Here is a 14,713-nt window from a genome sequence, read left to right as displayed (position 1 = left end):
GATTATGAGGGCTACTCCATTTCTCCTAAAATTCTTGCCCACAGTAGTAGATCTCATGGTCACCTGAATTAAATTAACCCATTCCAGTCCATTTTAGTTCATTGATTCCTGAGATGTTGATGTTCAGTCTTGTCATTTCCTGCTTGATCGTACCCCATTTATTTTGACTCATGGTCCTAATATTCTAGGTTCCTATGCAATATTTTTCTTTACAGCATCAAACTTTATTTTCATCGCCAGACACATCCACTACTGAGTATCATTTCTGCTTTGGCCTAGGTGCTTCTTTCTTTCTGGAGCTATTTGTAGTTGCCCCCTGCTCTTTCCCAGTTTGGACATTTTCCAACCGAGGGGGCTCATCTTCTGGTGTCATATCTTTTTACTTTTTCATACTGTTCATGGGGTTCTCCAGGCATGAGTACTGGAGTGGGTTGCCATTTTCTCCTCCAGTGAATCATAAGCAATGTGGATTATTTCAATATAATGCTGATATATGCATCCTGTTTAAAAAGTAGGCTATCAGAACTAAGAAAACTGTTTTGATATTTTCTAGTTTATACATATATTTTCTTTTGCCACTTTTTTCTTCCCCAAGCATTTGATTTTGAACATAGTATTCTGGCAATATAATTCTGTCAGATTTTGTATTGTAGCAGCAAACTTTTCATATAAAACAAGAAGCCATGTGTAGATTACCTAGAGCTTTAGTGAGCAAGTTATGACATTTTAGGTATAATATTAACCTTAAAATACTACAAAAATCTCATCAATTGCTTCTACTGTAGCATTTAAAAATTACAAACCTAATGTAGAGTTTTATTATAGGGAAAATTAGCTAGGTGCTTTTTCCCTGAATTCATTTGTTGTTATTTATGACTTTTAATGCTTAATCTTACCAAATCTTCTGCTGCTGCTGCTAAGTCGCTTCAGTCGTGTTCGACTCTGTGCGACCCCATAGACGGCAGCCCACCAGGCTCCCCTGTCCCTGGGATTCTCCCAGCAAGAACACTGGAGTGGGTTGCCATTTCCTTCTCCAATGCATGAAAGTGAAAAGTGAAAGGGAAGTCGCTCAGTTGTGTCCGACTCTTCACGACCCCATGGACCGCAGCCCACCAGGCTCCTCTGTCCATGGGATTCCCCAGGCAAGAGCACTGGGGTGGGGTGCCATTGCCCTCTCCACCAAATCTTATAGTTTCATTTAATTTCATAGAACCTCCAGAAAACATTCATGACCTATAGTTATGATATTAATAGTTTACTAAAATGTCATCTTAGTATTATAGTATTGTACAAGATCCAGCTAATATTAATAATAGCTTTTAATGAGAGTTTACTATATTTGAGTCATGATACCAAGTATTTTTTGTTCAATTTCTCATTAAATCTCAATAATCTCCTAATTGTTATTTCCCACAACACCCCCCCCCCTCATATTTTACAGGGGAGGAGATACAAACAGCTTAAATTACTTTTTCAATATTACAAAGGTCAAAAGAAAAAGAGATTTTCTGGTATTATGTAGAGATAAATCAGGGTTGTTTTTCTTTTCCTTTTTAATCTTTGAGAGTCAGAAAATATAATTTTACAGATGTGAATCAGTAAAGCTCCTCCAGTGTTAATCTGAAATCAGGAGACAAAATTAGTTTTAGAAGTTTATTTTTTCATGTTAAAATTATGTAAATGTGCCACAAATCATAAATTTTAAATAGATTTAGTCAAATAATCATAAATATAGAGAAAATATTGATTATCAAATTATCAAACCAGTGATACCTTTCCAACATTTTTGATAATGTAAATGTGGCTTTATACTGTTATTAGAATAAATTAGTAAGTGCCTATTTCCCAGATGAGCTAAAGCATATCAAATTTTATATATTAATTTATTTTCCATTTAAAAATCATTATTAGTGGTTTAATCCTTAGGCCGTACTACTACTCTACTTTTCTGAGACTATGCCCATATCATATATAACAGGTGGGGATTTAGAAAGTATTCAAATAATAATTGATTTACTTTCCTCAAAAATCTGTGACTTGAGGGCTCAGATCATATCACTTGGTTATCTTTGTTGAGTAGATGGATTGCATAACCATAAATTGAATACTTCAAGTTGTGCTATAGGTTTCTGGTCTGAAAGAAAATATTCAGAATAAAATTTAACTTTTTTGAATTTTAACAATCATAAGAGATAATATGTCAATCTACTGCTGACTGGAGAATCATAACAATCTATTAAAAATGAGGATGGCAGTCAGAAGAATCTCAGAAGTACTAGAATGTTTGTGGTAATCTTCTTTTGAAGCTCTTTTAAAAAAAAGCCAAATTTAATGACCCATTGATATTCATTTTCATGTAAGAATAAACATTTAATTTTAAGGCACACCAACATACTTTAAAAAAAAACTGGTTTTATAAATTCATCCAATAAGCATCACACCATAGTAAAAATAAATCAGTTTAAAGGGTTTGCTTTTAGAACACTTTTAAGGGAATTAAGGATCCTTTTTGTGGAGCAATTGCCTTGCACAGATTATAGGCTTGAAAGTCACATCCCATCTCTCTTACTGACATCAATGATTTAGAAGTTGAAAGGCATTTGACAAATTGTGACAAATTCATAACTACATAATTATTTTTGTTTTTTAGCTTTGTAATGGTGAACCTCTTTTGATCAGAGATGAGAAAAATGGATCCCTAAATAAGAGTTTAGTCATCATTAACAAGCTTCTTGTTCCTTTCTAAATATAGCATGCCTCAACAAAAACATTTAAATAGATACTGAAAAGCAAAATGGAATATTTCCAGATATAATATAACTAGGAAGACATATCATTTTGAATATGTATTGCCTCTCCATGAACTATTTACAATAGATGGAAGGATTTCTTTTTTAGACATGAGAACCCATTTTACTTAGAATTTTAGCCTACAGTCTCAGTGTTCTAAATGTACTTTCCTTCTGGATAATATATAGTCCTTTTGAGTTGAATCAATATGCTTAGTGGGTTAATTTAATTTAGCCAAAGCTGTTCTATTTTTATTTTCTGCATTGTCTTCAAATATCAATTTGGTATTTTAAAAAAATCCTATGATTCTTGAATAGGTAAGATGTATTTCAAAAAGAGGCTGTGCAGAAGGGCACTTTTTGCCATTGTCTTGTTCCCTGAGTGAAATATTTTCTATCAAGTGCTAGACCAAACTTCCTAGTATCAAGTACTTTTCACTGGCCATTAGTTGTTTTGTGTTTCTTTTTTTTTTTTTTTAACCTATTCCTTAAAAAGATTGAGCAAATTATTCTAAAACTCCTTTCATAAATTTAAATGACCTTGTCAGATGGATCAAAAGTATTTTGATCAAAAGTATTCCAGACAGGTAGAAAGAGAAAGGCCAAGGTCTTCAGAAGAGGAATGATGAAGTATTTGGCTTTATAACTTTGAGAGCACAGAGGAAGTAATATGCCAAGCTTACACTTTTTTCCATGCTTTGCAAATCTATTTTTTTTCTATGCAGTAAATGCTTTCAAAGAGTTAAAATGCCCTGAGAAATGCCTAGCCAACCATTCCAATAAATATGTTATTTTAGAAGAAAAATTATGCAATCGTGCTTTTTGTTGTTGTTGTTCAGATTGACAGATCTTGACACAGAGCTAACATTTACTGAGCACTGTTCTAGACATTTCACACATATTACCTCATTTGAAACAGAACTCTATGAAGTGGATGCCATTATTTTCCTCAATTTACAAATGAGGAAATGGAAGCACAAAATGTTAAGTTATGCATTCACAGTCACTTGGTAATAAGTAGCAAAGAAAGGATTAAAACCCAGAACATATTTTTCTAGATTCAATCTTAACACTTTTGTGTTTTGACATTTAAGAAAGAAAATAAAGTTAAATTTAATTTAAATATTATTAAAATAGTAGCATATAATTGCAGAATTCAATTTCAAATTTTGATTTGTGTTAAAATTTATAATTTGTTTTTCTCTTAAAACTAAAAATAGCTCATTGACTAAATGGAATACTGATTCATATAATTTTAAAAAGTAGGTATGTCACATAACAGTTTAATATCTTATTTTTTAAATTAAATTTTTATTTTTACTTTATTTTACTTTACAATACTGTATTGGTTTTGCCATACATTGACATGAATCCACCACAGGTGTACATGTGTTCCCAAACGTGAACCCCCCTCCCACCTGCCTCCCCATAACATCTCTCTGGGTCATCCCCGTGCACCAGCCCCAAACATGCTGTATCCTGCATCAGACATAGACTGGCGATTTGTTTCTTACATGATAGTATACATGTTTCAATGCCATTCTCCCAAATCATCCCACCCTCTCCCTCTCCCTCTGAGTCCAAAAGTCCGCTCTGCACATCTGTGTCTCTTTTGCTGTCTCGCATACAGGATCATCATTGCCATCTTTCTAAATTCCATATATATGTGTTAGTATACTGTATTGGTGTTTTTCTTTCTGGCTTACTTCACTCTGTATAATTGGCTCCAGTTTCATCCATCTCATTAGAACTGATTCAAATGTATTCTTTTTAATGGCTGAGTAATACTCCATTGTGTATATGTACCACAGCTTTCTTATCCATTCATCTGCTGATGGACATCTAGGTTGTTTCCATGTCCTGGCTATTATAAACAGTGCTGCGATGAACATTGAGGTACATGTGTCTCTTTCAATTCTGGTTTCCTCAGGTGTGTATGCCCAGCAGTGGGACTGCTGGTTCATAAGGTAGTTCTATTTGCAATTTTTTAAGGAATCTCCACACTGTTCTCCATGGTGGCTGTACTAGTTTGCATTCCCACCAACAGTGTAGGAGGGTTCCCTTTTCTCCACACCCTCTCCAGCATTTATTGCTTGTAGACTTTTGGATCGCAGACATTCTGACTTGTGTGAAGTGGTACCTCATTGTGGTTTTGATTTGCATTTCTCTAATAATAAGTGATGTTGAGCATCTTTTCATGTGTTTGTTAGCCATCCGTATGTCTTCTTTGGAGAAATGTCTATTTAGTTCTTTGGCCCATTTTTTGATTGGGTCATTTATTTTTCTGGAATTGAGCTGCATAAGTTGCTTGTATATTTTTGAGATTAGTTGTTTGTCAGTTGCTTCATTTGCTATTATTTTCTCCCATTCAGAAGGCTGTCTTTTCACCTTGCTTATATTTTCCTTTGTTGTTCAGAAGCTTTTAATTTTAATTTGCATTTTTCTTTTCTCAAAGTTAAAATATCAGAATTTTACAATTATAGATTGTATATACATTTTGTTTGTGTAATCACTTATTCTAAAATTGTATCAATCATAGAAAGAAAGTATGTGCATCAGGATGTTATAGAGAGCCAGTTGTGTGCAATGGGAAACAGAAACAGAAAAATAAGAACTAGAATCTCTTCTTATCTATTTACTAGCTCTATGACCCTAGTTTCAGTCCTTCAAATACACTGAACATTAGTTTTCTCATTTTTTTAAGTAGGAAAAATAGAATATCTACATTGTAGCATGTGAGAGCAGCTTATTGTAACACATAAGTACTCAGTAAAGTCAAATTTATTACTAGTAACAGTTTTATAAGGAACAATACATTATGTAAATCAACTTAGATTTTAGCAGAATAGTAATTTTTAATAATTAATCACAAACATACTGCTTATTCAATTATAACCAATTTTATGAATTTTTAACTTTTTTCAGAAATAAGATACTTTGCAAAATCTAAACTTTGCAGTACTGAATTTGTTATTAGAGAAAATGTTTTAAATACTCCTTAAGATTATCTTTCAGAAATTTATATTAAGTAAAATTGAATTCATTGAAGGAAAATGGGAATATAATCATTTATAAAAGATTTTATAAATTTTATAAAACCTTAAATTGTTCTTATCTGTAATAAAAAACAATAGTAGCTGGGAAATTAATTATGTGATGTTATTTCAATTATTAAGTTTATCATGAGAAAAAAATGAAGTTAAAATAATAAACTATCAAATTGATCATGAGGTAAAAATAAATAGACACAATCACTTTGAAAATTGTTAGGGTGGATTATTACTTTGTAACATACAGAGATACCAATATTTTGGTAAAGGAAGCTCTTTCTATTATCATTTATGTCTTGGCAACAAAGAATCTGATATACAGTAATTCATAATAGCAAGTACTTTAGCATATATGTTCATTTGCAAATAATGGAAAAATCAATTGAAATTGTAATAGTTAAGGATGTCAAAATTAATGGGAACATAATTGCTTTATCTATCAGTTTTGGTAATTAAACCATGAATAAAAGTGAATGTGAATTCTCATTTATTCCTGTTAGTATAATCTTATCCATACTTTTTATTGTTGTATCAATAATTTAGACTTACCTCTTCCCAGGTTATTCTGTGGGGAAGGAGAGCTCTTTACAGTAGTGAAAATGGTATAGACTCCAATCTGAGGCTGGTTTAGAGAACTCTTATGGCCCTGATAAAATATGGGTCCTTGAGCTCCACTTGAGCATGTTGCCTCCTTAGCCACACCAATTGCTCAGAAAGGCCTGTAAATGTGTTTTCTCATTCAAATGCATAAATACTTGTGATGACTGCTGTGCCATCAGTGGTATGTCACTGTGTTCCCTTTAGCTCTGTGTTGATCCCTACGTATTCAGATGTAGAAATTTTGGAGAAGATTGACTCTTCTCCATGTGATAATGTTGCTTTTAATGAAATGTGACTGCCTTCAGTTTGAATGTGTTCAAATTAGGATTACTGGAATTTCTTAAAGGCTGAAAAGTCTATACTGGGAAATGGAATTGCCCTACATTCTCTTGAAGTATTGAGGTCTATCCTGCTATTATAGACTGTCACTATAATCCTGACAGTCTATGGACAATGGCATAACAGTCTTCCTATGTTATTCTTACATCCATATCTCAACTCACTTTAATTCAAATGTCCAATTGTTGTGTTTGTTAGTGAGAAAAGATATCAAGATTTGAAGAGGTCTGTTGGTGGAGTCTGCTTGATATTGATTTGAAAATTCTTCCCAGCTAAAGCTTAACATTAATTCTGAGAATATTCACATAAATCTTCTCTCAAACTACTTAATATATTTATACTATATCAATTTTTGTGAAGTAATCAGGGGAGATAGGCTGCTTTATTTTTTATTTGACATTTTATTCTATAATTTCTGGTCTAATTTGTAGTATTTCCATTAATATGGTGAATGGGTAACAGAAACCCTATAAACTGCTAGAATAATGTATTACGCATAGAGGTAGCATCACATAAGAAGCTGCGTGCATCACATACATACAGCTAGGTTCAGAATGACTTAGATTTTAGTCCTAGCTTTGTCATTGACCACTAGTGATCTTGAACAAATCTTTTTCTGAGCTCAATTCTTCATACATAGAATAAGTGTAATACTTTCACTTCACTGACTGATTCACTCACGTATTCTATTGACAAATATTTATCAAGCCCCTGTTATGTATTAGGGACTCATATCAGGAGTCCCTAAGAAGAGTTTAATGATGAATTATAGTAGATATGATCTGTGCATTCATTAAACAATAGTCTTGTCAGAAAGATGGATGTCAGTCAAGTGATTAAAATCAGCTGAAAGTAGCAATAATTTGCAAGAACTATGAAGTGCTAAAATGGGGGTAGGATAGATGGAGAGGGAATTTGATCAAGTCAGGATGGTCAGGAATTGAAGAAAAGATGAGTTAGTTGAGAAATGACAATGTAGTTCTAATAAGGAGAAGAGAGAGCGAACTGTTTTCCAAGTAAAGGGAATGGCAGATAGAAAGAATGAAAGTACGGCTGAATAAAGCTGCTAAGTCGCTTTAGTCGTGTCCAACTCTGTGCAACCCCATAGATGGCAGCACACCAGGCTCCCCCGTCCCTGGGATCCTCCAGGCAAGAGTACTGGAGTGGGTTGCCATTTCCTTCTCCAACGCATGAAGTGAAAAGTGAAAGAGAAGTCGCTCAGTTGTGTCCGACTCCTAGCGACCCCATGGACTGCAGCCTACCAGGCTCCTCTGTCCGTGGGATTTGCCAGGCAAGAGTACTGGAGTGGGGTGCCATCACCTCCTCCATGGCTGGATAAAGAGTGAGGATCAAATAGATTGTGTGAGAAGTATTTTCTTCTTTTTTAAGTTATAAACTTTTAGAGTGATATAAACACACATAATAGATTTCCAGGGATTTTTTAAAATAGAAATTAAGATTCAAATACTGAAAACAGCTATTTTCAGTATTCATAAAAGCTGGAAATTAATAAAGGCATATATTTAGGCCCATAGACCACATCACAACAAACTTTTAAGAAACTTTTTACCACATTTCCTGGCAATGGGAATGAGGATAAAATATACCTCTTCTTACAGGAGTTTACTGGTGACTTCAAGTTTATCTCCATGAACCCACTATATCAAATAATAAAAATAAACCCTTAAAAGTATTTTCTTTGAATTTGCCCCAAACTCTTAGTAGAAAAATATTGAAGGTGCTGACAATCAAAAATAGAATGAAGTCAAAGAAATCATAAACTGCAAAATCAACCTCTGCTTAGCAGAGAACTAACTTTTCATTGTTGATATATATTTATTCCATTTACACTGTATTTGGTAGACTTCAGCATATGCATATGTGTACAGCATACAAATACCCACACATAACATATATACACATTTGCATTGAAAAGAGTGACATTATAATGTCACTATTTTAAAAAAGAAATAAAAATGTGTTACTAACTCAACATTGAGTATTGCAAGCCACTAAATATATTGAAAACTAACAAGTGAGCAGTCTTTCTAGTATTTTCCCTTGAGGTCAGAAAAATTCACATCATTTCTCTTTTTCTTATCAGGAACAACTCTGAGTTTCCTCAGTGAAACTTTAACCACAGGTTTGTCTATTAATTCCTGGTTTTATATGTGAAAAAATATCTGACAGTATAAATCATTAGTACCTTTGTGCTTTTAAGAAAGAAATTATATATGTTTGGCTTTTGAAAAAATATTTTTAACAATAGTTTACTGGGCTTTTCCCACTGTCTTTAAACTAAAAAAAAAACCCTGAACTTGACTCATTTTTGATGTATTTATATTAACTGGCTATGATATGGCCTTCAGTTTATTGCTAATATTAATATAGCATATATAACTATTAAGCTATATCAAGATTCAAATAAAAAAATAGGATGAGAGAAAACATGGGGAATCTCATGATCCATTGTTCTTATTAGGTATTTTAAATATAAAAGTAGCAACTAACTATTTCATGATGATTTTCATCATTGTTACTGTCATCTCTAAGTGACAATGTGATTAGGGCATAAGGTTTTGTTTATTTGAAAACAATCTTTTGAGATAAAGGTATAAAAACCTGATATGATGCAATTTAAGATGCAGATGACATGACTTAGTTAAAAAAATATGGTAAGGACTAAACCAAAATCTTTGTAGGAATGTAATAATGGAAGGGAAATCTTGGGGTATCTGTGCAGAGTCACTGGGTTCATGATTCTATTTTCTACAGTAGGAATTGATTGAATAGTTAAATCACCCACTGGTATTAAAGGCCGAGTAAACATGAGATGAGAAGTTCCCTTTATGTTTTTCTCAGGTGTTACAAGAACTCCATTTCCCATCACCTCCACAGCTGGAAGTGTGGGCACCACAGGACTTGTGGGCCCCACCTTCACCAGTTCTGGGCGCATATCAGGTAAATCAAGTTCAGGACAATATATACCAGCATGGCTAAACAACTGGTTTCAGGCAATACTGATCAGAACAGTATTTTACAAAATAAAAGTATCTGACTTATGTGTTATATCAGCTTTGGATGTTTTTTGTATGTAATTAAAATGTAGGCTCTTCAATTTTTGCACAAATTGCAGTCTTATTGTATATCATGTTACAATTATATACACCTTGAGAATTGACAGCATGCAGTTTTTCACAAGTCTTTGTTTTTTCTTTACCTTTATCAGGGTCAACTGGAGTATCAGTGAGTGCAGTCACAGAAACTGAAGATGGAAGCACAGGCGACACAGGCTTCAGAGCAGGTGAGACAAAGAAATGAGTCCTTTCTGCAGCAGTCCTTCATTTTGCATCAGGAACAACTGTAATCTGAGTATATTAGATAACAGAGATGTGGCATCAGCAGTAAGTTATCTGGGTGACTGAGAAAAACTGAAAAATTAATGTTTATATGTTAGCAGAATATTAGTGACATATTTCTATGGCACATTAAAACTTCTGAATGATGCTAAAATATGTAATATGCAATTTAATCCACATCAACACCATGGTAGTTAGGTGTCTTTTTTCCCATGAGAAAGAAAATAATGAAAGTTCTCAAAACTGGCAGAGGCAGGATTAGAAGCCGAACCCTTAGCCTCCTTTGTCTGTGGCTGCACAATTCTGCAATCTGTGCCTAAAGAGCAAACATCCAAGAGAAGTCAGTGAGCATACAGTTGTCCTTGTGCATCACTGACTAAATTTCAACTGTTGGTTTCAGAATAAAATATTATTGAGGTTTTGATTAAAAACAAGCGTAAGTTCACTCCATCCCTTATGCAGTCAGTGAATGAGTTTAAGTACCATTTTAATTTCCTCTTTGCATCACATTTGGCTTTGTTTTTGCTCAGATGTCAAACATTTTCTATCTAGTCTTTATGTTCATCCACCTCACTCACCTTCCTCTAACACAGTGGTACTCAAAGTGCAGTTTGCAGACCAACAGCATTCACATTTCCTAGGAACACTTTTGAAACACAAAATTCTAGGCACACTTGCCTAGAATCAGCGGCTCTTAGCGATGAACCAGGCAAACAGTTGATACTTGTCAATGCTGAGAACGTTTCCACTCTTTCCCAACTTCCTTCCCAATTTACACTTTAGTCAGTACCATACGAGAATGAACTTATAAAACCTCAGCTGTCATCACATCATTGTCCTACTTAAAATCTTTGAATTTTTCAGGTTGCCTTTGGGGTAAATCAAAACCATTATATACCATTAAAAGACATTTCTTTAATGTATGCATAGAACTTCTCTTTATGTATTTATTAACTAATCCGTGGCCTGACTTCATTTTTCCTTCATATGTTTTCCTTTGGCAAATTTCTCAATTTAAAATTTATGTCTTAAATATTTCTTGGAATAAGATATTGCTTACATAAACATAATTTTTTGAAAGATACAAGCTATAGCAGCACAAGTTAAGAAATGACTTAATTCCAATTAGATCAGTGAATTGACTTAAATTTTAGGGTGATGACTATTGAGTGTATATTTTCTGAAATTTGAATTGGAATTATGTAGTGATAATGACAAGTCAGTCAGCTATCTATCTCCTTTGGTTATCAGACAGTGAGTACAGCAGTCTTGAACATGGTTTCTCAAAGTTTGGTTTGTAAGCGGGTGCAATCCAGAATTCGTTGTTGCTAGTCCATACTGCGAGAAAAACTGAAACAGAATATGATTATTTAGAAACACAGCAATTTGACACAGCAGTTTTATTTTTGTTGGATAAAAGCTTATGTTTTGTATGGTTTTATTTTTTTAATTTAATTTATCTACTTTCATGGCACTTTTCCAAAATTTTACAGCAGACTGAAAAATTTACAGAAATTTTCTTTTACCACAGATCTTCTGAGAAGCACAGGGTGGAGTATGAACTTAAGTATAGTTTGCCTGGTGACCATGTCTGTGGGGTGGGACTAGTAATATAAATTGCCTCAGAGGACTTTCATAGGGTTAAATGAGTTGATTTATGTCTAGGGTATTTTTTAAATTGCTATTTTTTTATCAGGAGGAACAGGAAGTCCTACTTCACCAATAAGAGGTGAGGAAGATGGCACAGCTGGGCAACCAAGCACAGGAGCAACAAGCCCAGGAGTATCAGGCAAGTCAGGATGTGAACCTTAGCCTCTGCTACATAGAACTGAACACATTACAGATTGAACAAAAGATTAAACTCTACATGGCATCATCGACCCAATGGACATAAGTTCAAACTCTGGGAGATAGCGAAGGAGAGGGAGGCCAGGTGTGCTGCAGTCCATGGGATTGCGAATAGTCGGACACGACTTCACTTTCACTTTCATGCATTGGAGAAGGAAATGGCAGCCCACTCCAGTGTTCTTGCCTGGAGAATCCCAGGGACGGGGGAGCCTAGTGGGCTGCCGTCTATGGGGTCGCACAGAGTCGGACTCGACTGAAGTGACTTAGCAGCAGCAGCAGCAGCCATAGAAATCATGGGAATCATTTGAAGATTTATTTTTTATGATAAACTTTGATTTTGTCACATTAGAGAGGAGTGATATGTAGAGTTCTGCAACAATGGAAGTAATGCTTCCTCCTTGTTGTGTCAGGGACCCCAGGGACCGCACCTGGGAGCAAGAGCACAAATGCAGACTCGCCTGTCCCAGACACAACCCCTGGAGGCCAACCAGGTATGGAAATGGGCAACACTGACAGTCATCTGAACATCTTCTTACTGACCTTAAGGAAGTCACCAGCACTTCTGAGTTATTCCTTACTAGTAAATGCACATATTCATGACCTTGTTATTTCTACATTTATGGGATTAATGCCAGTGATTCTCTAATGTCAATTCAGAGGTGATCTATAGCAAAGCATGTTGTATTTCAAATTCTAAGACTCCTGCCTTAGAACTTCTAAGGTTGTGAATGTGAAGTTGGGTTAAGGTCATGGTTTGCAATCTTGGCTACACATTAAAATTGACTAGAAATATTTTTGAAAATACATACTGAAGAGCCTTTTACAGAGTAATTACATCAGAACTCTGAGAGGAAGTGCCCAGGCATGAGTGATTTTTTAAAAGTAAGAAGGAGGGGACATATGTATACCTATGGCTGATTCATGTTGATGTTTGGCAGAAACCAACACAATTCTGTAAAACAATTATCCTTCAAGTAAGAAATAAATATTTTTTTTAAAAAAAGGCTTTGCAGTTTGTTCAAATGTATGACATGGGCTGAGACTCTTTGGGCTAGTCTATCTGTATATTTAACAAGCAACCCAGATGATTCTTATGATCAATTTTGGAAAGAGTGAACTGGAAATGTATGTGTGACAGGTATTTTCAAAAAATATTTCTTAAATTTGTTTGGCTGCACCCAGTTTTAGTTAAGGCATGTGAGCTATTTAGTTGTAGCATGCAGAATCTTTTAGTTGTGACACGTGAACTCTCAGTTGCAGCACGTAGGATCTAGTTCCCCAACCAGGGATCGAATCCAGGGCCCCTGTATTGAGAACATGGTGTCATAGCCAATGGACCACCAGGAAAGTCCCAGTATTTTGAAAGCAGTTAAACTCTGTTCTGTTTAACTAAAGACATTTACACATATAATTTGATATATATTGTTTATTTTGAAAGAGACTACCAGATCATCAGCTGGTCAAACAACTGGAGAACCAAGCAGTGAAGTGACAGCATCTGAAGGTAAGTTAGGTGAGTAGGCGATATCATTGAGACCATGACTTTTCTCAAAAAGGACATTCTTTTTTTCAGAATACTACAGATTTTGCTTACTATTACTTATTAATATACCATCCAAGCAAAGATGGAGAATGGCACAAGCATGAATCATGTTTTTCATGAAGAAGGTTTTTTTCCTAGTCTCTCCAAATCTTCCCTTCAAATGTGTTACAGTACAGGATTGTCACATTAATATATGCATGGGTGCTAAGTTGCTTCAGTCGCGTCTGACGCTGTGCAATGCTATGGACTATAGCTTGCCAGGCTTCTCTGCTCATGGGAATCTCCAGGCAAGAATACTGGAATGGGTTGCCATGACCTCGTCCAGGGAATCTTCCCAACCTAGGGATCAAATTTGCATCTCTTAAGTCTCCTGCATTGGCAGGCAAGTTCTTTACCACTAATATCACCTGGGAAGCACAACTACATATATATATATATATATATATATATATGTATATATATATATATATATATATAGTCTCCCAATTCTGTGTATCAGGCATAACAGTAGAATTTGTTGCAACTACCACTCGAACTGGCAGTGGCATCACAGCTAAACCATCTTTCTCTGGTTCCAGCCCAACTGGTAGTTCAGAGGCAAGGTGCAGGACACCTGGACACTTTGGTGGTGCTCCATCAAGAACTTAGCCTAGACTCTGAGCTGATTCCTTCCTCAGAAGGGATTTATGTGAATTGAATAATGGCTTTGGCTTTAAAGGTTATAATTTTAGGACAAATGAATGAGTAGGTAGAGCATTTTCATCAAAACCATTTATGTAGGGTAGAGTTGACAGATAAAATACAGGATGCCGTTTAAATTTGAATTTCACATAAATAAGAAAAAATTTTGGTGTAAGTATGCTCCATGCAATAATTCGGATGTGACTGTTCTTTATCTGGAATTCAAGTGCAACTGAGAGTCCTGTACTTTGATATCCTTAATCTAGCAACCCCAGTGTCCAATGAGAACATCATTCTTTTCAATTAGGAGCAACTGGAGGTGAAAATGCTGCTACCACTGGAGCTGTTAGTGATAACAGTTCTGGAGCAGCAGGTACTGAAAGAACATAACCAGCATAAAACCAGACAATATAAATGCGATTTCTTTACTTAAAATTTGGTCAGACACAAGTTTTCCTGGGAAATTTAATTATTATTATTTGTGTAGTCTCAAAACTGAAGGAG

General features: G+C 34.8%; 1 protein-coding gene across 1 annotated transcript in view; it reads left to right on the top strand.

Annotated features, from left to right (window-relative positions):
- The window catches only part of MUC19 (mucin 19, oligomeric), a 125,077-nt gene that overhangs the window by 46,341 nt on the left and 64,023 nt on the right, over positions 1 to 14,713 (top strand). Inside the window, 7 exon segments of the mRNA XM_018049032.1 lie at positions 8,883 to 8,921; positions 9,641 to 9,739; positions 10,008 to 10,082; positions 11,834 to 11,926; positions 12,396 to 12,476; positions 13,424 to 13,489; positions 14,028 to 14,125. Of these exon segments, the coding sequence (XP_017904521.1) occupies positions 8,883 to 8,921; positions 9,641 to 9,739; positions 10,008 to 10,082; positions 11,834 to 11,926; positions 12,396 to 12,476; positions 13,424 to 13,489; positions 14,028 to 14,125 (551 nt within the window).

This window comes from Capra hircus, chromosome 5 (genome assembly GCF_001704415.2).
Source record: "Capra hircus breed San Clemente chromosome 5, ASM170441v1, whole genome shotgun sequence".
NCBI classification, from domain to species: domain Eukaryota; kingdom Metazoa; phylum Chordata; class Mammalia; order Artiodactyla; family Bovidae; genus Capra; species Capra hircus.
This window is presented reverse-complemented; position numbering and strand designations above follow the sequence as displayed.